At 42.5% G+C, this 27618-nt stretch overlaps 1 protein-coding gene across 3 annotated transcripts in view; it reads left to right on the forward strand.

The window, feature by feature from the left end:
* The window catches only part of KLF7 (KLF transcription factor 7), a 100551-nt gene that overhangs the window by 65971 nt on the left and 6962 nt on the right, over positions 1-27618 (forward strand). For 2 of the 3 annotated variants that reach the window (XM_061148907.1, XM_061148908.1), the window contains exon 4: positions 20401-20524. The exons of the other annotated variant lie outside the window; for it this stretch is intronic. In XM_061148907.1, coding sequence (XP_061004890.1) covers positions 20401-20524 — 124 coding nt within the window. The remainder of the gene's footprint in view (positions 1-20400; positions 20525-27618) is intronic. 3 annotated transcript variants of the gene reach the window in all.

A 27618-nucleotide genomic window follows, 5' to 3' on the forward strand; every position in this document is an offset into this window, starting at 1 on the left:
CCATCTCTACCCAATGCTTAACTTCCTTAAATTAACATTCATTATTGTAGCTGCTCACAGGCAACATCCCCTCCCTTCTTGCTGAAGGCTTCTGACCTGTAATAATTTGAGATTTTGCTGAGGCAGGGATTTAAATCACATGGGCTGCCAGGCTGGTAGGTGGGAGAGAGGCTTTTAGCCAGGAAATGGGTCCATCTGAGCAGGCACTAACTATAGTTCTCTACCCGTCCTCTCATGTACAGCAGTCTCGCCAAATTGTAACAATTGCTTCCTTATTGTCAAAGAGAAGGTTGATTGTTAGGGCAGAAATAAGGCTGAGAATAAATATTTTTAGTCAGAAAGTAGACCAGAATTTTACTGGGAAAACTGTATTGCACTGGTGTGGTCTATCTCAGTGCATTTCCTGTCATTCACTGTTGGGTTCACACCAATACCGTGAGGAAAGTACCATGAGGAATGTACCGTGAGGCATTTTGAGTTCTCAGGGAGAAAGGTGCTACCTGAGGTAAAAGGATTTTAAGTGGCATTATCTAATGGACACATACTTCAGGCTTGCATTTTGTCAGGAGACGTGAATTATGCATTGGCCCTTTCAGCTGCATTCACATGCATAGAAAATAACATTGTCAGACGTGTCATCCCCAGATACAATGGACAATATGCTATTATAATTGTGTGGCATTGTCCTTGCTGTTTGGAGATAATACTGCTGACATTATTCCTCTCATACATGTGAATGTGGCTGTAGGGAAGACGTGACATCTGTGTCTTTCACACAGATTAGCTTATCCCTTGCCACTTGGAGAGATTGCGATTAGTGAGCTAGCCTCCTGGGGTCATGGTGAGTGCCATGTTTTGGATCACAGTTGTTATCGGACCTTAGTTTTAGGTTCAGTAGGGAATTAGTAAGATTTATCTTGATGACCTGAAGAGGCAGTGGTTATTTAGTCAGCTCCCCAGAGCAGATGTGCTAAAGAAAGGGTAGGCTGAGACATTCCTACTCAGATTGGAAATGATGAAGGCAGGTGGGGACCAAGCCTGGGAATGGTTGCCTGCACTTGATTGCTTTATCCAAGGAAGTGAGCAGTAAGATATCACTTAGACTGATCGTCACAGCTCACCAAGTGCTTTCACTTACCTCATTTTATTTAACCCTCATTCACCTGTGAGGTGTTCTCATTCCTATTTTATAGATGAGGAAACTGTGCCTCTGAGAATGATTTTTCAAAGATTTCTGTGATGAAGCCTAGTGCATACCCCATTCTATTTGTCCTTTGGAAATCAAGTGTTTTGTGGGGCTAGAGGGAAGGGACTAAATTCAGACAGAATATAAATAAGTTTAGTTGTTCAGCAAAGTAAATGGCTTAATATTTAACCATCCTTGTCTCACACATATGCTTAGTAACTGATGAGTTATCTTGGATCCTATATGACAAGTTTAGAATAGTTAAGAAAACTGAATAATTGTCTTATCTAGTGAATTACCTATATCTACTGAATATAGATATTCGGTCTTGATTGAACTTAACGATCTTTGATCTTGGTTTTGGGGTTTGTTTTTTTTTTTCTATTTTAAGAAATAAAGCTAGTTTTGAAGAACCCAACAAATGCAAGGCATTGATTCTCGAGATGATAGCTCAGTACTAATACACTTGCATATTTAAGAAAATTTGAGGAGAGAAGTAAATCATAAATAGGAACTTCTCTCCAATCCCTTAAAAGAATGCACTTTAGCAGTCCTCTTTCCTTACTAAACTGGAAAATCCAAGTGGAGGTGCCTTAGAGAAGAGGTGGGAGAAGCTATGGATGGATAGGTCTTGGTGTGTAGGTTGCACGTTGCTGTCTTAGGCGTATCAGGGCTTTGCTTGGGGAGTTTGAACAAATAATTTGTGCTCTCATTTTATTTGTATGATCCTCGTAGAGTTCAAAATAATTGTTTATCTCTTTTTTTTTTTTTTGGCCACACTTTTCGGAGGATGTTTATGGATGTGTAAAATATCTTAAGGAGAAAAACACATGGTCGATACAGGAATTAGAAATCCCCTAGTCAGCAGAGATCCCAACACAGGTGAAGATCCTGTTGCTGTGTGCAACGATCTTCCCTCTGTATTCAGGAGAATATTCAGGAGAGCACGTGGTGGAGAAGAATAGCTGCTTTCTAGCATTCTGCCTTAAGGATCTACAGGAACCTCCGAGTGACAGGCACTTGCATTGTCTTCCGGAGATCTGAAGAATGAAATGGTTTCAACACTGAAAGACTAATTCCTGGAAGGTGGCGGGAACAACACACGCGACCCCAGAGGGAACAACACGCGTGACCCCAGAGGGCTCTGCTTTTAGCGGATTGTTTGGCTCTGCGTTTTCCTTTGTCTGATTCTGGGTTCCTAAGCATCTTTATATTTTCAGATTTACTTCCCCCTTCTATTTATTCTACCTGTCAAAGAATTAAGCTAATAAATCATTAGAACTGGCAGGGCCCTCATCCTCACTTAATATGCATCTCTTGCTTACTTAGAATTTGCCGCTAAGCATTAGCATGCTTTCTAACTCATGTGTGTTTTTCCACTCCCCCACAATCAGATCTTGAATTTTTTTTGTGATTTTCCTTGGTGTCCATCTTCTCCACAGAGAATGGTAAATAAGCAGTGACAGGGACTGGAAATAATCCTTTCATCTGAGGAAAACCTTTCATGCCTCCTTCCCACTGCTGTCGTTGCCGAGTTAGGAGAGCCATAGGCACCAAGTTTGCAGGATCAATTACAACGAGCTCACTGTTAAACATTTTTTTTTTTAATCTGTTGTGAGAAGAATAAAGCAATAATTAAAATTAACTGAACAGCTTTTGCTCTATTGAGGCGTTAAACCTTTGTGTAAACACAATCATATTGTGCAAACATGGGTCTTTTCACTTGGCTGATTTAGACAGTGAAACCACTGAAGTTTTGAGGTCTCTGGGTCAAGGGCCCGTTTTGACACGGTTTGAAAGGTCACCTGCTCATTTGTGTCTCCGCTGTGCTGCACACAGGGCCGGGAGCGGGTCTGATTCCTTCCCCCTCTGCGGCACAAAGAGGAGCCGGCTGGCATTTGGCAGATTGTGGGTCTGAGACCAGCACACAAAGCCGGAACGCTTCCCACGGGGCGTGGGGGTGTGTGTGTTGGGGGGGGAGACAGTGGTGCCTGCCCGGCCCCTGGGGCCCAGGCAGTGAACTGGTTCGAGCGTGGAGAAAACAGCAGTTATAAAATATAAATGTGTTTATTATTACACTGGGCCCCATGCTATATAATTTTACACATACTCATATCAGTGATTTATGGCTGCAGCTCTGTATGGAGGCGAAGCTTGCTAATTCACCCAAATTGATAGGGAGGACTCTGAAGATGATCAAACTGGAAGGAGCAGTAACTGAGAAAAAATGGTCTCCTAAAACAACCAAAAAAAAAAACGTGGCTGCTATGTTTGAGGCATCCTTTGTTCATTTATTTTGATAAGCAGAGCTTCGCCTTAATTATTCAGGCTGATGCTTGCTCTGAGAGGAGTGTCCCGCATGTGTCCTGGCAGCCTGGCTCAGTGCTGGGCGCTCTGGGAGATTAATGCCAAAACACTCAGCCCAGCTTTTCTTCAGCTTTTCTTGATATGGTGTCGTGCTTTCATCTGTGAGAGGTGAAGACAGGTGTGGGGATGGCGGGTGTTGCGTGTGTTGGAGGAGAGGAGAAAAGAGGGGAGGTCCCAGCCCCAGTTTGGGGCACTCCTGTGCAAATCAAATCACCCTGAACCTTCCCAGGGTGGCTGGTGATTTTCCCATCGAAGGGATGAGAAACAGAAGCCTGGGAGAGCCCAGGGGTACCCAACTAGTGAGGGGCTGAGCTGACTTCTGAGTCAGAGTCTGACTCCGGAGCCCATTCTGCTGCAATATTCTGCAGGGTTTTCTAGGAAAGAAGCCAGGAAGGGGCACAGGAGCAAACCACCACCCCTCCCCCCCCACCTCCACTGCAGTCCATCCCATTTGCTCTGCATTCAGCCCATTTCCTGATCTTAGCAGCAATTATCATCATTTCCTACAGCTTTCCCAAGTGATTCTTGTCTTGGCAGAATCTTGAGTTACTTCTTCTGGGAGCTCTTCAGAAGGAAAGCACTTTGGAACAGCATGCGCTAGTTCCCAAGTACTCAGAGCATCCATGATTCATGCCTCCTGCAGAGGAAACTTCATGCAGACAGAACGCTGAGGCCCTGGGATGACTGGATGGGCCGTTTTTTCTTGGATGTATAATTACTAGAGGGTGGTACCAAATGGCCCACCCACTCTATTCAGAGCAGAGCCTTGGGACGCATCCCTGTACACAACCTTTTATTTCCCCCTTATTCAGTCGTTTTCTATAGCTTGTTGGCACTACTTTCTAACTATGCTTTTTATTTGTTCAGCTCTCTGCCTCTCTGCTGCTAGGAGTAGAGCCATCCATGTTCCAGCCACCATCTTCTCTCTCCCAGATGGTTGTAGAACATCCAAGAGGGTCTCTCTCATCATCTCATTTCCCTCTGCAGCCCATTCTCCATTTTGTAGCCAGGGTGATATTTTAAAGATTCAAATCTGATTGTGCTCTATGCCTCTGCTTAGCAGCTCACCATGGCTGCCATTGTTTTCAGGATCCTGTCCAGATTCTTAAACGTGGTGTATGAGACCACTGTCTGATAGAAATATGTAATACAAGCCACGGGTACTTTATTTAAAAAGTAATTAACTATACTAATTCATTTTAGTACTAGTCTTTAATTTCCACATGTCATCAATATTAACATTTATTAATGAACACTTTACATTTCTTTCCATAGTAAGTCTTTGATAGCCAGCATGTGTATTACATTTAGAGTGATCTTTATTCAGATCGCTCACATTTCAGATGCTCAGGAGCCAGATGGGATAAGTGGCTTCCAAATTGGACCAAGCAGTCTGGCCGCTGCCTGATTCTCTCTCCCCATTGTGTCGCCCTCTGCCTGCTGGTCTCACACTCCAGATACCTATCTTTGGCTTTCCAGGCTAGATGTGGGAGATGTGCCAGAAGATAAGTGTTTGGGGGAACTAGCCCAACATGGAGCTTTCTTCAGTGTATCTTTGAACCTGCAGGGTCTTCAGAAAATCAGAGGTGTGGGTTAAGAATGAAGTCCTCCCTTGTCATTGGCCTTGGGGTTTTCCATTTTGGTTTATCTAGGGCTAAACTGATGCTTTTTTGGGAAAGTGAAGGGAATGAAATGGAAAACCACTGGTGCAGTTGACATGTGGTATCAGCTTTGACTGCCTGTCCCACACAGAGGTCCTGCAGTGAGTAGTAACGTCATATGAGCTAAAGATGAGGCCATGGCACCTAACAGGAGTGAGCGAGGGGTAGTTCACACCTCTGGCTTCTAGTTTCAATAGATAATATTCCTTCATTTATTCATTTAAAAATAGCTAGAACAGCTATTGTGTGGGTGCCTCTAAAGATTTGTGACATTCTTTCCAGTTGAAAGATTTATTTTATCAGAAAATATTTCCAAAAGGAATATGAACATTTATTTTTATTGTTGACATTTAAATAAGAGGCAGAGTGAGACAGAAGCTATCATGTGGACTCTGAAGGTGAGATTGCCTGGGTTTAAATCTGTGCCACTTTTAAGCTGGTGAACTTGGGCTTAATTTCTTAGACTCTCAGTTTCTCATCTATAAAATGGGGGAGGATAATGGCCTGTATCTCATAGGGCTGTTGAGAGGATTAAAGGAGAGAATAGCTCTTAGTGCCTCGAAGTGACAACACCTAATGAGTGCTCAGTAAATATTAGCCAATAGCCTGTTTCCCCAGGAGTTTTAAACCATCATCATCAATTGAGGATTGATAGAATTGAGCCACAAGTCTTGGCTTAGGGTGATCATTCAAGATGTTTTCTCAGGGAAGATACATTTATTGTCTGTCTGTATATACAAACGTTCTGTGTTTTTTTTCTCTCTCACTTGGTTCTCTACTATATATATATATATATATATATATATATATATGAGGAAGGGAAATAGAGACATCTCATCAGGGTTTGATTCTCCCATGCATGTATCCAGTAGAAAACGTCGAACATATTTCAGTGGATGAGATGTGAGACATGGTGAAATGTATACCATGTATTAGGGGTATATGGACTATGAGCTATTTTTCTATTAAAAAAGTTTTGCTCTTTGGTCCAAACACTTTGTCTTTCTAATCAATGACACAGTACCAGTTGAGAAGTGGGGGCTTCGGGTGATATCTCTGATCATTAAAAGAAAGACTAGCCTAGGAGGTGGTCTGCTTGTAATGCTGTAACACTGAACTCTAACCATCTTAGGTAGAAACTGGTGATTGCTGGCCTTTTACTTACCAGGATGGTATGTCTGGGCACTCAGCATTGGTATGAGCCACCTTGCATAAAGAAGGAAGTTTATTTGGGAATATTTTAATAATAACTTTGTTTCCATGGTGTTTTATAGTATACAAAGCACTCGCCCAGACGTCATTTGTCTCAGACTTCATAGTAATCCTGTGAGGCCAACACCAAAGAAATTAGCCCCATTTGACAGAGGAAGAAAGTGAGTGTGTGTAACTTTCTAAGATGAAATAGTAAGTAGGAAGAGTCTGGTTAGAACCCAGGTCTCCTGATCGCAAGTCGTGTATGTGTGTGTAAGTGTGTTGTGTGTATTTTACACTAAACTGTACTTGCAAGCATGATACTCCATTTTCAGAAGTTCTGGCAACCTTTCTGAATTAAAAAAAGCAAGATTGAGCTATAAAATAAGGTTTGTACTGTGGATTTTCCTTTTGGGCATGTATCGTTTTCATTCATTGGTTTCTGTTACCCTTTGAATTAATAAGAACATAAATGAAGCTGTCTGTGACAGAGACCTAAGCTAACAGAGATTTAAAGAAGATGGAAGATTTTTTCCTTTTTCACATAAGAGTCCAGGCTCCCAGACAGGTGTTTTTGGAGAAGCAGTCAAAAGCCCAGATTCCTTCTGTCCTCTTGGTCCCCACCCCTGGGGTTTCTGCCCTTGAGGAATAGCCGATATCCATGCAATTCAAGATGGCTATTCCCAGGCCTGCTATCCAGGCATCTAGTTTTCTTTTTTTTTTTTTTTGTTGGGGGGTGGGGGCATCTAGTTTTCATGCAACTATTTGGAAAGTGGGAAGGGGAAAGGATGTCCCAACCTTTAAAGTACAACATGGGGTGGCACTTGTCACTTCCACTCACATCTCACCAGCCAGAACTTAGTTATACATCGACATGCAACTGCAAAGAAATTGGGAAATGGAATCCTCATTCTAGGTGGCAAGGAGCCCAGCTAAAATCTGGGGAGTCTCTTATGATAAAAAAGGGGAGAATGAATATAGAAGGACGACTGTCTATTGCTGTTCTGCCCTTAGTCTTAAGAATAGTCTCTTTTAAAGACATCTAAGCATGAAGCACTTGAGTTCAGGAATTCTAAATGTATAATAGGGTAAGAAAAAAAATCCTAGTGCATTTTAGTTTGTGGCACATTGCACAATCCAAATAACTGCAGGAAAACTAGGTTCCTGTGATATGCCAGAAGTTCTGAATGGAAATTTAATTTACATTTTGCATTTTATGAGAATATTGCATTTTTGGCATAATATGAAGTGACTGGGAAATGAATAACTTTGAGATAGTAAGCCTGTAGGGTCAAATTAACCTCATCTTAATATTCTTGCACATTTTTCCTTTCCAAAGTATAAAGTCACATTGCATTGACATTTTCGTCCCAGGATGAAAATTTAGTAGGAGAATGAAAAGTATTTTGTAGCTATGGGTTTAGCACAGACAAAATTAAGACTGTTTGAGGTTAGGGGTATATAGGCTGACAGATTGTGTGGGGGTGTTTTTACATATGTGGGTGTCAATATGTTTGTGCTGAATTGTTTGCAGATTTGAGGGGAGGTGGTTTTGTGTGTGTGTGTGTGTGTTAATATAGACTCCACGGGTAGCTTCAATCATTGTGTTTTCTTCCTAATTCCTACTACAGAGCAACAGAAAGAGAGTGTAGGAGGATCTAGGTTACAGAGTTTTGAAGGAAGGTTTGTATAAGGACTAGTCATAGGATGCATGTTTGTTCAGTCGAATTCAAGAGTGTGTGGAATGTCTCCAGTATTCTAAGTCTTGGAAATACTAAGGTGAATAAACCCAGCCTCTGCCCTTGAAGAGATCAGTCTGTGAAGCTGCAGCATGTAAACAAATCCCTCAAGTAGTAAAATAAGACTCTTCTAAAAGAAGTTACAGGAGCAGAGAGGAAGGGGTGCCCACCTCTATCAGAGCTGGCATAGAATCACTTCCCCGAGAAGGTGCTTTGTGAGGTCCTCGTGCCGCACATTAGAGGAGGCTCTGTCCGCAAGGCAGCCAGCCTCCTGAGAGGGGGTGGTGGTGTGTCATCAAGGCCCCGAAGGGCGTGGTTCTTACCTCCGCTCCAGGCCATTCTTGCAGTTCTTCACATCCTCATCCTTCACCTCAGCTGTGACAACCCTCTGTTCCTCGTCTCTGGCCCTTTGCACCTCCTGTTCCTGCTCCCTGAAATGCCCACTGCCCTTGTTCCTGACATCCTTCAAGTTTCAGTGAGACGTCTCTTTTCTGGGAAGCCTTCCCTGGTGGTTCTGCAGAGTCTTGGGGCTGACCTTTTCCACACATCCACACGCTGATCAGACACATCGGACACTGTGTCATTTGTGTGCACTTGTAGGGCTTCCCCACCTGGGAACTCTTCTGACACAGATACCCTTGCTGCTTTAATCTCCAGAATTTTCATTGCTCGCTGCATATTAAAATCAAGAATTAATATTGGTTAGATCCATGTTGTCACACTGAAGAGGCCAATGGTATTTTTCACCATCAGTGAGTTAGACCAGAAGTCTTGCTATTTGACTTTGCCTGCTCACCTGCAAACAGAGATGAGGTGTGTTGGAAACAATGCATATTAGGGTTTGTTCATCTGGAAGACAGTATGTTACTGTTGATTTCTGACTGATCACTGACCCATTCATTATCAGGTGTCATACTGAGTGCATATCGTGTGCCTGAGCTGGTGCTGGACAGTGGGTGATGACAAAGAGGCAAGTGAGAAAGCATCCAGCCCTGTACCCAGACACACATTGGATACTCAGTTGAATTTATTGAGTTGGAGGTTGCTGCTTTAAAAGCAATTTCCAGGTAATGTGGGTAGGGAAAAGTAGGGCAAACGATCAAGGCATAAAAAGATAAATATCTACAGGAAATAGCAAAAAGTGGCCAGAGAATGAAAACTCAGACAAAGCTATAGGTTTCTGAGGGGGAGAAATGCTTGAGCTGGGGTGATGTGTAGAAGACAGACACTTTCTGAGTAGAAGGCATCCCAGTAAGCAGGATGGGCTGGGGAGGGCTGCTTGGGGATGTTGGAGAGTGAGGGGTTTGTGGAAAGAGTAGTGGATAGATGAGGGTAGAAAAGGAAGTCAGATGGTTTTGTGGACATTTCTTCTTAAATCCAGGCAGTGATATTTGAAGAGCATCTTGTTGTCAAAATAAGAAACTAATATTTTCCTTTTGTGTTGGTCTTTTCTTAAACTTCATACCTGGATAAAGTGTATATTTGGGATGCCTTATCTAGTGGGAAAAGTCAGTCTCTGGAAAAAAAAAAACTGGGGTTAATCTTGGAAGGGAGTTAAGTTATATAGACAAATTGATGTTTTAAATCTTGACTCAAAATCTCTAGGGAATTGGATTCATATCTATTCAACTTGAATGGTAACTGGTCCAGGGGAGGGCCCATATCTCCATCATCTGTATGTAAATGATCAAATTTGGGCTTTTTGAGGATTGATAAAGTTACCTTTTTGTTTATTGATTTAAGGCAAATTACCTTATCAAATATTGATTTGCTTAGACCACTTCTCTACCATCTCTACCGTCTACATTAGGGAATAACAATTAATGATTGCATTAGCTTAATCAGAACAAATTCAAGATGCTGACACTAGTCTTTAGATAATTACCAAAGTCGGATCTAACATGGTTTTTGGATTATCCACTTTTACGGGTTTTCTATACCACTGGTTCCTCTCTTTTCATGTATACCACCTGTGTAGCAGAAAATTAATTCTGTACTCTTAATAGTAAGTGTTTTGAGCTTATATTATCCAATTTTTCATTAGGAAAAAAAGAAAATTACAGTTTTTCTAAGACAGTATGACTGCCATGTGTCTGGGATCTGGTCAGATGTGTTGTAGCCTCCCCTCCCAACACACTGGTACTGGACCTCCATATCTCTAATTTTGCCATGACTCCCAGATACACAATCCTCCCCACTGTCCTCAGGCTCCCCCAAATCCTCCCCAATATCAGGCCAGGTCTACTCTCCTTCGAAACTCTGTGCTCCACAGTACTCTTTTTCTTACTACTTCCCTCCATGCAAGAAGAATAAATTCCTGCCAATTTTCACTTGAAGTTTTACACCTGAGTTCCCAGCCTCTGAAGCATACTGGATCGTTGGTGGGGAGGGGTCCTGTTCTATGTTGGTTTGCTTCTGAAGGGTACACTCTTGTATTAGAGATATTGTTACTCTTAACAGTGGCTTGGTGATACTTTTCATGTCAGTTAAGCTTGGAACATGTTGTTTATGGCTAAAGTTACACTGTTTTCCTTGTCATTTTTAAAATTAAATTTTTTTAAGTGATTAAAAAATGAATAGCCATGGTTGTAGTAATAGACTGTTTCTGCATGTATCCTTTGCAACCATGCTATCTTTATATTTGAATGCAAAACTTGAAGATTGGCCATGAGTTTGAAATTCATAGGTCTTAATCAAATTCCTACCTAAATATCACATTGAATTGTGGGAACTTGATTTATAGAGTAATATCTTTATTGCTAAATGGAAGAAATGTCCTATGAATTAGCTTCAAATAATTCACATGGTGTAGTTATAGTGACATAGAAAGAGACGAATGTTTTAACAACTTTTCAAATCTAATTTCTATCTAGCTTTTAACTTTGTTGTAACTTTGGTAATCACTAAAATGTACTTCAATTTCCAAATTGGTATTAAACTTTCTTTGAATTTATCCTTAAAAAGCTGACAAAACTATTTTTTAAAATTAATATTGGGCAATAACAACCAAATTAAACCAGTGAGAATCAAAGCAAAATAAGAAAAAAATACAGAAAACATTAACCACGTTGCCAGGAAATAGTTTAGATCCCCACGAGTAAAATATGAGAAACGACTTGTTTTAAAGCTTGAGCACATATAATTTAAGGTATGAGTGTTGAGGTCTAAATTTTTAAATGAGTTTATAATCGTATGAGAATTATTCTCTTAAGAGTTGCAGGAGTTTGTTTTTGTTTTGTTGGGGTAACGGAATTAATTGTATCTCACTGAAAATATTAGAATACTATACACATTTTGATGAAATTTTAAAAAATCAATTTGACTTTGAGAATATTATGATATCCCTAGCCTTAGGGGAAAGTGAAAGTGGCTCAGTCATGTCTGACTCTTTGTGACCCCATGGACTATGCAGTCCATGAAATTCTCCAGGCCAAAACACTGGAGTGGGTAGCCTTTCCCTTCTCCAGGGGATCTTCCCAGCCCAGGGATCAAACCCAGGTCTCCCACATTGCAGGCAGATTCTTTACCAGCTGAGCCACAAGGGAAGCCCAAGAATACTGGAGTGGGTAGCCTATCCCTTCTCCAGCAGATATTCCTGTCCCAGGAATTAAACCAAGGTCTCCTGCATTGCAGGCGGATTCTTTACCAACTGAGTTACGGGAAACACACTGCAGTGTCTAAAAATACTTATATTGGAGTCACAGGTTGCACACTTGGAAAAATTCTAATTGCTGAGAGCTGTACTTGCTCCAGCATCTGTGATGGTTGCCAATTTCATGACCAATTCACTCTTCCTTCAGCATTTCAAACAGATTCACCAAGAATCTAACAGTTCACCTCTAAAAGGAATGTTTTGGAAAAAGTGTGTTAGTTGCTCATTTGTGTCTGACCCTTTGTGACCCCACGGACTGTAGCCCACCAGGCTCCTCTGTCCGTGGAATTCTTCAGGCAAGAATATTTGGAGTGGGTCGCCATTCACTTTCCCAGGGGATCTTCTCCACCCAGAGACTGAACCCGAATCTCTTACATCTCCTGCATCGGCAGGTGATCCTTTACACCAGCACCACCTGGGAAGAAGTTAACATTTATTAATATGGAATCTGTCCCCAAAGATTTGTTTCATCCTGTGTATTTCCTAGCTGTGTTACAAAGCTTGGTGGGTCTGAGAAGTGGTTCGGTGCGATGCTTGGGCTCCAGCGTAGGTCTCGTGGAGGAGCCCTTGTGCCCCTGCCTTGCACAGAGGTGACAGTAGTCTCTGTCCCATGGTCTTCCCTGGCCTCCTGCACATCTGTGAATTCCCTTTTGATATCGCCATCATCATCAAAACCTTTTATCCATCTGGGACTTGGTAATTGACCAATCACTTCTATGTACTGGATTCCACTGAATCTTCATAATGACAAGGGAAGCAGGACAGATCTTGTAAAATATCTTTTCCACACAGTTAAGGACAGTAAGTCAGGATGAAGAAGTTAACTGACTCTACAGACCATATTGCTGATATGTAGCAAAGCCAGAATTAGAAGAATCTGTTTTTGGATGCCTAGTCCATTTTTCTCCACCAAACCAGTGATTAGGTTTCACTGAGACATCAAGGGATGCCTACCCTGATGGTCCTGGAGAGTCTTAGGGATGGTCTCCTCCGCACATCCACACACAGACGTTTATCAGACACATTGGGTTTGTATTATTTGTGTGTACACGTGGGGTTTCCCAACCCGGGAACTCCTTTAATGCTGAAACTTTTTCACTTTAATCTCCAACACTGTCATTGTTTGGTGCATCTTATTAATAGAATCAACAATTAAGGTTGGTTGCATCCAGATTGTCACACCGAAGAGGTTGATGGTATTTTCACCATCAGTGAGTTAGATCAGAAGTTTCATTATTTAACTTGACCTGCTCACACGTGAACAGAGATGAAGTGTTTTGGAGATGATGCATGTTAGGGTTTGTGAATCTGGAAAGCAGGGTAGTAACGTAGCTTTGGGGCTGGGCATTGGGAAGAGTTTAGAAAGGATGAGCCCTTACACTTGAATTAATGGTGGGAATTCCACATGGAAGATATATTTTAACCTGTACTGTCCAAAATAGAAATATATGTAAGCTATATATGTGATTTAAATTTTTCTAGTAATCACATTTTTAAGAAGTAAATAGAAATACTGGTAATAATTTTAATAATATACATTATCTAACCAAAACAAAAGTGTAAAATATTCTTTACATTGCTTCAGTTTTTAAATTTTAATTAAAATTAAGTTAAATTAAAAGTTCAGTTCTTTAGTTGCATTAGGCTCACTTTAAGTGCTCACAGCCATATGTGATTCGTAACTACTGCACTGGATACCACAGTTGTCAAGAGTTGTGGGATTAAGTCAAAAGCCTTTCTCACCCCTCTCCACATTCTGAAATAGGAGCTATACCTACTTAAGGACATAAAGTTTAAATTCTAGATTATAGATTTTTAAACAACTGTTTTAAGGTGGTGATCCAGGCAATGAAGGGGCTTCCCAGGTGGCACTAGAGGTAAAGAACCCACCTGCCAATGCAGGAGACATGAGTTGCAGGTTCGATCCCTGGGTTGGGAAGATCCCCTGGAGGAGGGCATGGCAACCCACTCCAGTATTCTTGTCTGGAGAATCCCATGGACAGAGGAGCCTGATGGGCTTCAGTCCAAGAGGTTGCAAAAAGTCAGACACAACAGAAGCAACTAAGGACACATGCACGCCAAGCGATGAGGAGTTAACATAACCTAGGCCAGTTTTTATTTTACTAGTTGTTTCAAAAATTAAAAAAATAGAGTAAATGTTTGCATGCTCTGTAAAGTGACTAGTGCTTTTTGTAAATTCAGTAACTCGGGTCATAGCATCTATTTGGCCTTTTGGATGAGCAAGTGATTAATGAATGAAAAGAATCAACATATAGCATAAATAAAAGAGTATGTGTTTTATTTTATGTAGTCATTATAAATGCTTTTCCAATTATGGAAAATAAAGTCCTTGTCTCATTTTTCCATCAGTCACCTAAAGAAAGTATTTAAGATTCATTTGGAATCTAAGAGGATCTCTGAGACAATTTTCCAAAGCAGAGTTAAGAACTTGCAGTATTTTCTTGTAGCAGATACCGCCTGATAAGGAATTGCCAAGCTATGGAGTGATGTTTACTGGTTACTCTTTTTCCAATGTTAAGAAAGCATAGTGACATTTTCTCTCTCAATATCTTTATTCCCCAGGTAGCTTAAATTCTCTAGTGCTGCTGAGTGTAATGTGAAAGCAATTGATAGGTCTTTGCTGGTTCCCTCTAGATGTACTTAGTAGCAATATAAACCCACTACAGAGTATTCTTCCTGCTTTCCATTTTGCTTTTCTATTTCCTGATCCGCAGAATTACAAATTCCTAATCCAAGTCCTAAGGGGACTAGGACCCTAACATGCCCAGACAACAGAAATCTAGTAGCTACATTTTTTTAAAAAAGAAAAGTAAATAGATGAAATTGGTTTTAACTGAAACCTGGGTACGTCAAGGTCCTAGTGTCCTCAGGAACTGGATTAGGAACTTGAAATTTTTCAGATCAGGAAATGAATGCAGAAAATTTGCATTAGCAATGTTTATTTTCAAGAGACTTTTAATGGAAGATTCTGACACCTGTTCATACTTCATGCTACAGTCTTTGTCTTAAAGGCAAATGTATAGTGCAATACATTTGACATATCACTTACGCTCTCCCAAACTCGTCTTCAGTGAGAACCTTTACAAATGAATTCTGTAAAATGACGCACGTGGTTTCCCAGAGGAGATGTTGCTCAGGAGACCCATCCCAGGGGTGTGTTGAAGGTTACAGGAAGATTTTCAGGATACTCCTTTTTTAGGCTCAGGTGGATAGGGAAGAAGTGGGGAGTGATCTATGATGGTGAAGGAATACTTAATCCATTGTAGGGTTTCACACTGTGGTCCCTGACACAGAGGTATGGCTGGGTTTAAACAAGCCAGCAATCATTTTCTGCTCTTAAGTCAGGTCAGATCATAGAGACTGAGATCGCTTCGACTGTCCTGCTCCTCTGTGTGGTCTTGGGTCTTTGTTGCAAATCTGAAAGGCTGCTCCATTCATGCAGTGTGTTCTGCAAGGTTGAGCCAGGCCCCGCTTTGGTACGGTTGGTATCACAACGAACCAAAGAGATGCCTGCGTGAAGCTTATACTCTCCTAGGGGAAGCAGACAGTACTGAACACAAACAATATGCAATCTCATTTCAAAGCGATTCAGTTCAGTCCAGTCGCTCAGTCGTGTCCAACTCTGCGGCCCCATGGACCACAGCACACGAAGCCTCCCTGTCTATCGCCAACCCCTGGAGTTTACTCAAACTCATGTCCATTGAGTCGGTGATGCCATCCAACCTCTGTCATCCCCTTCTCCTCCCGCCTTCAATCCTTCCCAGCATCAGGGTCTTTTCAGATGAGTCAGTTCTTTGCATCAGGTGGCCAAAGTATTGGAGTTTCACCTTCAGCATCAGTCCTTCCAATGAATATTCAGGACTGATTTCCTTTAGGATGGACTGGTTGGATCTCCTTGCTGTCCAAGGGACTCTCAAGAGTCTTCTCCAACACCACAATTCAAAAGCATCAATTCTTCAGCACTCAGTTTTCTTTACAGTCCAACTCTCACATCCATACATGACTACTGGAAAAACCGTATCTTTGACTCGACAGACCTTTGTTGGCAAAGTAATGTCTCTGCTTTTTAATATGCTGTCTAGGTTGGTCATAACTTTTCTTCCAAAGAGCAAGCGTCTTTTAATTTCATGGCTGCAGTCACCATGTGCAGTGATTTTGGAGCCCTCCAAAATAAAGTCTGTCGCAACTGAGTGATCCCAGCAGAAGACAGAATCTGCTGCTGCTCAACAGAGAATGCCCGAGGGTAGATCTGTCTGAAGTGGAGACAGTTGAGCATTGACCTGACGGCAGTGAGGGGGCAGGAGCATTCCGGGCAGAGCAGGGAGCAAGTGCCAAAGCCCCGAGGTGGGAGCAGCAGATAGGCCTGAGTAATCAAGTTGGCCAGGGCGGATCATGGGCATTCTATACAACAGGACCTTACAAGCTTTTGACTTCTATCCCAAGAGCAGTAGGAAACCACTGGAACATTTACATTTTAATTTCTTCTTAACCTTTTTTGGGTCATGAACTTCCTTAGCAGTCTGGTGAAGCCTGTGGAACCCTCTGCAGAATAAATGTTTTTCAATGCATAAAGTAAAATCCCAGAGGGTGTTAAAGAAAATAATTATATGGAAATAGAAAGATTAAAAGTCTCCTGTAAGGGACATGCATGCTCCAGTTTATATTTTCAAAGGGTTCTTCTGGCTGCTGCAGGGAGAATAGACTGTAGGGACCAAGGCTGGAAGTACAGGCACCAGTGAGTGTGGAGCTAAGATCTTCTCATTTACCCTGTAGGGCCGTGGCCTCACAGTTGTGCAACACTGTCATTTTGAATGCAGGAAGAAAATTTGATAACTTCTGTTTATATTTGTGTGTGGGGCAAGGGGGTTAGGTGCTCAGTCGTGTCCAGCTCCTTGTGACCCCATGGACTGTAACCTACCATGTTCCTCCATCCACGAATTCTCCAGGTGTTTCTAGAGTAGGTTGCCATTTCCTTCTCCAGGGAATCTTCCCAATCCAGGGATCGAACCTGCGTCTCCTTTATTACAGGCAGATTCTTTACTGCTGTGCCACTGGGGAAGCCCCTGTTTATATTTAAATGACCCTAATTCTTTTACATTTCTATATTGCATGTATTTTTATAACGTGAGTTGGTGATGGACAGGGAAGCCTGGTGTGCTGCAGTTCATGGGGTCGCAAAGAGTCGGACACAACTGAGTGACTGAACTGAACTGACTGTGTTAGGACATTAGTACATTTATATAATTTGTGGATTAATCTACATGTATTGGAGGTGCATGTTCAGAAGGCAGTGGTGACAGTATTTTTTGATCAACCAAATGTGATGATCATGATGTAGGGAGAGTTACTCTGTAAAAAACTGAATAAAAGGCCATTCTGCTTTGGACCACATTGCATTTCAGAGGCCATTTTGTGGGAAAGCATGAATTCATGCCCTGCAGCATTAGTGAGCTTTAAATGTGAAATTGTATTCCCCATTCTATTTTTCCTGTCCCTCTGATTTCTGAACTCCCCCTGTTTCAGGCAATACTCCTTCATTTGGTTGAGTTCTTTCCTGGTTATTTTAAATTTTTTATGACCATCTGCAGAAATGGCAACTTGTGGGTTAATTAATCAGACATTGGAAAAATAGCTTGACGAATCACTATAGCATAACTTGGCTAAACTGGCAGGGCAGAGGGGCTTGTCCTCAGTGTTGTACTGTGTAGAACCTGCTGAAGCAGGAGACAATGTTAGGTGACACAATTCAGAGCCAAGTCCAGCTGCGTGTAGTTTCTGTCTTTGCAGCTGCAACAGGGACACAGCCACTGGAAGGATGCTGTGAAATAGCTACTGGGGAGAGGGCGCTTGGTTTGTGCCAGGAATTAACAGAGCATCCACATTATTTTCTGGGAAATAACTAAATCCTTGACATTATTTGTCAGCATAAAACAGAACGAAACTAGTTTTAAAAAATTCAGCAAGGGAAAAAGCAAACACTTAGAAATTAAAAAAAAAAAAAAAAACCCAAAGACATCCACTTTAATCTCCATTTTGTCCCTGTCCTTCCTGTGTCCTTCAGAGTGTGGTTACCTATGATGGACGGGCCTGTTCGATTGTGGGATTGATTTTGGGGACTGGATGTCTCTGCTTGTTGCTGCAGAATGTCGTGGCATCTCCAGAGGCCTCGTTGTTGCTTTTGAGGTGTGTTAGGTCCCCAAGGTTCCAGGACCCTCCAATGTTACTTGTACGTAAAGGCCTTTGGGAGTAAGGGGCACTTGGAATTCTGAAGTCTTTGGTGCTTCAGTCTCCATTTCTTGTTGTGTTTGCCAGATTGCCCTGCAGTCACAGAGGCTCATGGGTGATCAATAGCGTTAGGTAAATGATGCCACCAGGCCTCTCTGGTGCTCCTCTCTCCAACTGGGGTCTCTTAGTTCCCCTTTAAGATCCCACTCATTCAGAGCAGATCTAAAGGACATGGTCTTTCTGGTCCATTCTCCATCAGTATACTGAGGTAACACTTCAGACTTAAAAAGACTCTCCCATTTTTCAATATTTAGGTTGCCCAGAGTGATTCCAGGCTCAGCAGGCTGGAGCCTGAGTCCTGGAAGTTTGTATTGACCATCACTTAGACCTGTCTCTTCAGCCGCCTCTGAGAATACAGGCGAATGGGGAGGGATGGGCATTCAGATTAACTAACCATTTACCTTGCGCCAGGCTCCAGAAATGCCTGATACACAACGCCTTACGTCAGCCTCACCATAGACACAGGAATCTCACCCCCATTTGACAGACGGGGACCCTGAGGCCTGGCGTCTGTAACGAACAGAATAAGATCCCAGCTGTGCTAACTCTGAAGCTGACCTGACCCCATCACGCTTCACCTTCTCTCTCTGCAGCAGGCACACTTTTCTAAAATTGTGGCTGTAAGGATCCAGAAGGTGAACTTTTAACACCGCTTAGTGATTTTTTTTTTCTTCTGGTTTCCAAAACTGAATGGGTTTCCTCCTGTGCCTCTGGCCCTCCTTCATGTCCTCTTGGTTCAGTTGAAAAGAGATACCTGTATTTCTCATTCCTCTTCTCCATGGGTCTTACAGAGCAGCAGCTCACTAGGGCACCAATTTAATGAAATAAAATTTTCAATCCTGTTTGGTCCCATTCTAGGTGATACAAATAAAGAATTGTGAACACTTTGTAGTTAGGTTTAAAGGGAAGGAGAAAGGTGGAAAGAAGAAAGTGGGTCAAGTATAGTATCTGGGCAAGGTCTCCTAACTGCTGCCTAGTGAAGGTTGAGCTATTAAAAATGGAGAAATAGTGGGGCTGCCGTACAACTTTGGCACTTGTGTATGTGGAGATTTTGGGTTTGGCAGTTTATACCATTTACCAGTTAGGTTAATCATATCTATGCCAGGCATTGTTCTGATAAATATATAGTGCATGGGTACATTAATTTATCCTCTCCCTTTGAGGTACATACTACTATTATCTGTAAAAGAAGACAGAGGCACAGAGAGGTTTATCATCTTGCCCAAGGATAGATAGTTAAGGGCAGAACCAAAAGTTGAGCCTAGGAAAGTTGGCTTCAGAGAACTGTTGACCTCTATGCTAACCGGCCTGTCAGTGACAGGGCTCGGTAACTCATGATTTCCAAGATCATTTTTCTTCTTGTTAGAACCAGCCCACCATACAGTTGGAAGGGTAAATATTTGTCATGTTTGGCGACAGACATTGATGGGTTAAAAAAAAAAGGTCTTAGGAAAAGTCATGTACTTTCTCTCCCATATTCCTCCATCTGTATTTACTGAGCAAAAAAGGTCACTTGAGCACAGAGCTTGGATTTCATGCTTCTAAGCAGCTTCAACGTGGCTGAAACCTTGCTCTACAAATTGACTTTAAAAATATTTTGTAATAGTGTGTATCGGTCTCAAATATGAATGCGCTGGAGTCGTTAAGTGATGATCTTCTTAAATGGGACTTTTGTGACTATATTTTACATAAATACCAGGAATCATTAAGTGATTTTTTTTTTGTTTTATGCTCAAATTGTAGCCTTTCCTCATCACTGTCCATCCACTCACATTTACTGGAAGGAACTGAGGTTCTGGGAGCCCTGAGCTCTTTGCCTTGTCAGTCAGCTGCCTGGCTACACTTTGTGGTAGGAGGGAAGAGAGAGGAGAAGCCTAAAAAGGCTGAAATGGTAAATTACTCTAGGTTCTGGAGAAAAATAGAATTAGAAGCATTTGTGGTTCTGATGAAATAGCACATTTCCTTTCTGCTTGGAGTGTGGGGGGTCAGAGTGCTCCAGAGGATAGAAAATAAATAAAAATTGATCCCTCTCCAGTCAAAGGAAATGCTTTGACTCTGGGAACTAAAATGACAGCTCTAGATTTGAAGATCTTGTGAAACCACTTTTGAAGGTTAAAAAAAAATAACAACAACAAAAGCACTAAGAGGCTTTTAAAAAAAAAATCTGACACACTATGTTAGGAAATTTAGCCTTTCAGGAATGATTTTATAGCCCTTTTCCAAGACTGAAGAGTAGGTAACAGACCCAGATCATTTTGTTCCTGTCACTGACCATGGTCATTCCATCTCTCCTTGCAGGTGAGAAGCCTTATAAGTGCTCATGGGAAGGGTGTGAGTGGCGTTTTGCACGAAGCGATGAGCTTACAAGGCACTACAGGAAACACACAGGTGCAAAGCCCTTTAAATGCAACCACTGCGACAGGTAAAGAAACTCAGCAGCTGGCGGGAGGGGAAGGGGAGATGGTGAAGTGGGTGGGATGGTGGGGTGGTCGTGTGCTCCTGGCTTCCTCACAAGCCTCTCTCGAAGAGACTCGGGCCTGGGGATGCCTCTTACTTCTCCATGGAGAAAACCAATGAGATAAGGGTGCCTCCTTGCATACAGTCAAGAGATGATATGGACTCTCGGGTCAGTTACATGAGTATTTCATGAACACCAGCACTGTGATGGTCTCTAGATATCAGTGAGACCTAACTCCTACCCTCGAGGGGATGATGTGACAGATCATTTTAGTATAATAAGAAAATTAATAGGCTAGAGAATGGTCACCGGTAGTTTCTGATCTTTTTATTAATATCAATCGATTTTTCTCAATGTGAGAAGTAGAAAGCCTGCATGAAGGAGGGGAAATTAGTTATAAGACTTTCCTTTGAAGCATTGTTAGAAGTGAATTTACTGAAGAGAGTTCCCATTCTTTTGGGGGGCCAGAGCCATCCTTTCTTCTTTGAAAGTAGGTACAAAGGTCAAGATGGTGAGGCTTTGAGAACTCATCCTATAATTCAATTTCAAACTTTCAGTATTTGAGAGTGGAAGAAAGAGCACGTAAGCAACAGACACTACACAAGTAATAGTATCTGACAGCCCTGGCATTATCAACCAATAAACCCCAAAATGGAGACTCTGCAGGCCAAGGTGAAGGCAGGATTAGGTTTAGACGTAATCAAATAATGGGCTTGCATCTGAGCGTGTTATCCTTCTAATCCTATTTCTGTGTTTAAAAGGAAGCTTAAGAAAATTAACCATCTTTTTAATGCAATATTAAAGGTCTCGGTTATGATGAGAAAAATGCTTCTAATACGATAAAAGCCCTGAAAGCCTCAGGGTTCCCCGGCTCAGCCCCTCGCTTGCAGGGTGGCAGGAGGGGTGTGCAGGATGTCCACAGAGGCCTGGCTCTCTGGTGGAGGAAATGCGATCGCTTTTGCATCCTGCCTCCCCCAGCCCCCTCACCAGACCTTCCTCTGGTGCAGAGCAGGACAGGAGTGGCCACGTTTCATGGGTGGCCAGTTGCCTTGGTGCTCCTTTAAGATGCTTATAAAGAAGCATTCACGTTGTTCCTCCCTTTTTTTTTTCCCCCCTTTTTCCTGAAGAGCCTATTTTCCTCTTATCTTCATTCTTGAAGAACTAAATAAAGCCCCCATGCCTTCTGGAGCCCAAAGATAACCTCCCACCCCAAGGCTGAGGAAGTACACTCCATGAAGCTATTGTCTGTCTGTCCTTTAGAGCTCTCTTCTGTTACCCCCAAATACAACCTGTTTGTCATTTCTGTCCCATTCACCTCAGAGTCCCCCTGAATTTATAGAAATCAGCAGCTATTCTCCTATAGATTATATTTCAGTGATGTTGCTCCTTATCTGAAACTTTCTCTTGATGCCCGTATCTAACCCTGGTTACTAATCAAAGAAGCTATATAGGTGGTGACTCTTTGACCACAGTCCTTTGAGGAAGGGCATTATATCAGTGGGGATGAAGATATATCTATCCTTTGTGAGTTATCAGAGTGTGGTGGTAGTAGGTACACATGAGTTGTCCTTCCCTGAAAGATGGTGAGGCTATTGCTTTGAAATCGTGCTTTATGGATAGCCATAAGCCTTGGAAACAGGCAAAGAATTCTTATAGGGAAACTGCCAGACTTAGTATTCCTCTTAAGTCAACTGAGTTATTAAGCAGTATGCAACTGTCCATACTGGAGAAGGGGATGACAGAGAATGAGATGGTTGGATAGCATCACCAACTCAATGGACATGAATTTGAGCAAGCTGCAGGAGATAGTGAAGGACAGGGAAACCTGGCATGTTGCAGTCCATGGAGGCACAGAGAGTCAGACACGACTGAGCGACCGAACAACAATGTGTCTGTCCAGCACTTGACTTCTTAGGATTAAACCTGACTGATGTATATGGAGAAATAATTTCAAACTGACCGGGTATTTCAGTGTAGGAGATGTCAGGGATGGGTAGTTCAGTTAGTCTTTTGCTTGATTTTCCTCATCAAAATACACTCTGGCTTCTGGAGCTAGAAGTTTGCTGAGCAGATGGTACCAACTGTGACATGGTATTTGGGGCAGCTGGCAAGTAGCTCAAACTTCTGTGGCAGGAGAGTCGGTGCCTTTCACCAGTGTCAGAAGCCAGGGGGTGGAGCCTCGTTAGTGTCTCCTGACAGGCAGCACCTTGTACTTCAGCTTCAGGAACTGTGCTAAAAATAGAGCAGGTCTGGGAGGTGGCGTGGGGAGCTGGAGTGGTCCCAAAGTGATGGAAGAAAAGCCTGGCGTGACCGCGGACTTGGCATTCCCTAGAAGACTTTTATCTTCAAAAAAAGAGTACATTTATAGCCCTTAGCAGAGCACTGGATCCTGTTGGTGCCTCAATATGTAGGAGCCTGAGAAATCTATCTCTTGCCTCATATAATTGAATAATCAGGCTACCCTATGGGCATGCATGCTAAGTCACTTCAGTCGTGTCCGACCCTTTGCGATCCCACAGACTGTATAGCCCACCAGGCTCCTCTGTCCATGGGATTTTCCAGACAAGATTACTGGAGCAGATTGCCATTTCCTCCTCCAGGGATCTTCCTGAACCGGGGCTCAAACCTGTATCTCTTAGAGGTCTCCTGCATTGAAAAGTGGGTTCTTTACCACTAGTGCCGCCTGGGAAGCCCTCAGACTGTGCTACTTAGAGGCTGAACTAAGTAAGATTGGAGTTTCTTGACCTTTTAAGGTACCAAGTCTAACTTATACTTTTATTTTGCCTATAGGGTAAATTAAAAAATACATGAGTTCTTGTTTGTTTTGCTAACATTTCAAATTGCTTAGTGTCACAAAAATCTCTGTTCCTGGCTTTGAAAAATTGGAAGATCAGGTAACAGTGGACTTACATTCCCAGGTGGCCATAATTTTCTGGAGCTGACTGGTCATCACTGCCTTTGGTAATGGTCCTGTGATTACTTATTTCTCTCTGTTCCCCCTCCCTCACCACGGTCTCCCCAGTATGAAGGCAGAACATCAGTTGCCGCGTAGCATGTCCAGATATCTCCTCTTAATGAAGAGCAACATTTCTTTACATTCAGAGGTAGAATCAGATGGTCTAAAAATGCTGTGTGTTTCTTACTCTTGACCCATTGCACCCATTTACTTTATCTGCCTGACCTTAAAGACATTCAATTTTGTGACTTCAGGTCTGGGGAGGAACCAGTGAGGTGTTTCTGCTATCTTACATCAAACTACGCAGTACAGCCCACTCAGTGATCAGCTGCTTAAAGGGATGATTGTTGTGTCTCAGCCCACAGAGCAAGAGGCTGCTGATGGTAGTAAGCAGGGCTATTTCCCCAAGTAGCCACATGCAGCTATAACCCAAGGAGCCTGCTCCCAGCATAGTACCTCCAAGACCCTAGGAAGTTTAGAGGAGGCGTTTTGATCTTTGATCTCTTGGTCAGCCCACTTATAGGTGGTGAGAAACATCAGCCTGTATCTAGCCCTTTGGTGCCTGGTGCATTGCTGTTGGCCTAATGCCCATGTGACTTTAGGGGGCCTTTTTCATCAGCAAGAGAAATGACAATAAGGGTTTGACTAGTTCTCTGCAGTAAACAAATTTGAGTCACTAAGAACTTTCTTATTTAAGGTCATCTGACTGCTGTACAGTCCTAAATACCCTCTGGGGGTATATTACCCTTAGAACTACTTGATTTTGCATTTCTAGATGCAGAGTTTATCTATTACTTTTTGCTTTACTGTTCCTATGTGGAACTCAGTAAGTATAATTTAATAAATATAAATTAATCATGACTGAGTATCCTTCTGGTATATTGGATTTAAATAAGACCTCAACGGTGAGGGACCCAGTCTCATTCTAAATCCATGCACTTTCTAGAATTTTAACAAATAATGATGCTAGTTTGATTCAGGAGGGGTGCAATCATATTTTATACCATTTTAAAGAATTGGTTGGTTTTCCACTTTTTTTTTCTGAAAGAATTTAAAGAGTAAAGATAAATGCTTGTACAGATTGGTAGATACCCAGCACAGGTTAAGCAGTTGGTTAAAGGAGAATGGAAGTATGGAACACATACATACTGAGTGGTTCTTTCAAATGAAGTCCTATGTCAAGAATGCTGTTGTCCCATGTGACTTCCCTGGTGATCCAGTGGTTAAGAATCCACCTGCCAGTGCAGGAGACATGGGTTCAACCCCTGGTCTGGAAAGATTTCCACATGCCGTGAAGCAGCTCCTGAGCCCCATGAGACCTAATGCTCGTCTCTGCAAAAAGAGAAGCTACCACAGTAAGAAACCTGCATACCTCAACTGGAGAGTGGCTCCCATCTGCTGCAACTAGAGAAAGCCCACGTGCTGCAACAAAGACCCAGCACAGCCAAAAATTAATTAATTAATTTTAAAAAATACTGCTGGTCCCATATGTTCTCAGGATGTGGAAAAGAAAAGAGAAAGGTTTTGTACTAGTAGCAAAGACTTCTGCTTTGCTCCTTACCATCTCGAATCCCCACACGCCTCTTTTGGACACAGGGTTCTTGGTACATGTTCTGTGGCTTTCTCGCAGGGCCTTGCTGCTCAGGCTTGACCAGATTAACTTCTGGATTCATTTTCTAGACAATGTTTCCAGTTGTAACAAATTTAGTATCACCCTTATTTACCTTTACAGATTTATCATATTACGGTTCCTTGGGTTAGAAGTCAAACACAGATCTCCCTGGGGGTAAAATCAAGATGTGGGTTGCTCTCCATTCCCTTCCTGAGGCTCCCAATTCCTTGCCTTTTCCAGCTTTCAGCTTTGTCCATGTTCCTTGGCTCCTGACCTCATTTCTTCATCATCAGAGCTATCGAGTCCTTTTCACGCTTCCATCTCTCTGGTTTTCTCTTTTAATTCCCTTTTCCATTTTTAAAGACCCTTGCAGTGACATTGAGTCTACCCAGATAATCCAGAGGAAGCTTCCTATTTGAAAGTCAGCTGACCAGCAAATTAATTCCACCCACAACCTTAATTCCCCTTTGCCTTTGAACCTAACATATTCACAAGTTCTGGGGATGAGGTTCAGGTGTTTGGGGAAGACCATCCATCAATTCTGCCTACTATCAATTCTTTAAACGGACCGTTCAGCTTGACCTTCTGCTCAGCCTGAGAACTGGGTATGGCTGAAAGCATGGGCTCTGGAGTCAAGGCTGTTGGGCTTCAGATTTTGGCTTTGCTTCTTTTTGATGAATATCTCATCTGGTAATGGGGCTAAGAATGGTACCTTCTTTATAGAGTTCTTGTAAGAATGTTAACTTTAGAAAGGAAATACCTACAAAAACAACTTCCCGACTTAGATCTTCTTTCTCAATGCTGTTGAGATGAAGGAAGAAGAGAAGGAAGAAAGGAGGAGGGGAAGGAGGAAGGGAAAGGAAGAGAAGAGGCAGTGGATAGAACTAAGTGTGCCCTCGGCCCAGGACAGTCAAATACTAAATTCCCTGCAGGCTGTACTGCTTTTTCTTACACCGGTGACATCAAGTACTTGCTTTTAAAGAAAATTTATCACTGTTTTATAGTAAATCAAATCCCCTTTAGATGCTATGCTAAGGGATTATTCAAGTATCTTGCTTATACCAAATCAGAGCCCGAAATAAGCACTTATGGTTAGAATTACTGTTATTCAATATGTTACTGGATTAGATCACTTTCTACTCATTTTGATAATTTTTTTTTTCATTTTACTTTGTTCTGTTTCGCTTCATTTTCTTGAGATTCTATCCAGCATGTGTGTCTGAGAAATGAACACAAACATGTGTGGAAAGTGTTGGGGTCAGCAGATAGGGCCAGGAGTTTTCTCTTTCTTTGTTTTAAGAATGAACAAATACAGGGAAATTCTGCCCTGAACAGGAACCCTTGCTGACCTGAGCAGGACAGCTTGCTAATACACCGACTAGAGTTTTGAACTGGAAGGATGTCTCAGGCAGTGTCTCAAGGGACCTCGGAACTTTCTCCCAGGTAGGACGGAGACCAGTTTCTAGGGCTGGATCTGAGGGAGAACTCACACCCAGAGCTCAGAATGACTGCTGTCCGATGCACTGACCTCCCTGGGATTCCAGCCCAGGAACCTGAGACTGTACGTAGGCCTCAGAGATGCGGAAATGGCCACTCTATTAGTTATAAGTAGAGAACCCTGACTCAGTCTTGAGTTAGCTTCCAGGGGTTTTTATTAGCTCCTATAACTAAGAAGAACAGAATTCGATTTGTCTTCACGCTTGGCTGAGTCCAGGTGCTTAGATGTTGTCCTCAGGACTAGAAACACTCTTTTCCTTTCTACCCCTTCACCCGTTTTTCTCTGTTGACATCATTCTCAAATAGGCTCTTTCCCCTGTGGCTACATGGACACCCGCAGCTCCTATCTTAGTGTCTACGCCCCAAATGGAGCGTCTCTCTTCCAATAGTTTTAGCAAATGTCCCAGAACTTGCTCTCGTTGACCTTTGTGGATCACTTGACTGTCCCTCAGCAGATCACCGTGGCCATCACTTCAGCCTTAGGAGGCGGGTTAGCCACATACAACTGAGAATGTGGGAGAGTTACTACCCAGGGCAAAATCAAGTGGGTGGTATTAAAAGAAAGGGGAAGGAGTGAAAACAGCCACTGCTTTCACTCTGAGGCCGCCAAAGGGATTCAGTGGTCGACCTTGGGTACCAGACTGTTCAAAGAGTGGGTTTACACATCTGTCTGGGTTCTCACCCCATGACTGCCACACACTGGCTGTGTGACCCCAGCCTCAGGGGCCCTACCACATGCATGCCCACAAAAAGAGTGTGAAGATTTACCATGGAAGGTTGCTGAGGATGTTTTGTTGTTTCTGTTCAGTCTCTAAGTTGTGTTTGGCTCTTTGCGACCCCATAGACTGCAGCATGCCAGGCTTCCCAGTCCTTCACTCTCTCCCGGAGTTTGCGTAAACTTATGTCCATTGAGTCTAGGGTGGTACTGGAGAAACACCACACACATGCCCGCATATGACACCATTATCAATAAACATGAGCCTTTCCTCCCTT

This window comes from Dama dama, chromosome 8 (assembly GCF_033118175.1).
Source record: "Dama dama isolate Ldn47 chromosome 8, ASM3311817v1, whole genome shotgun sequence".
Classification (NCBI taxonomy): domain Eukaryota; kingdom Metazoa; phylum Chordata; class Mammalia; order Artiodactyla; family Cervidae; genus Dama; species Dama dama.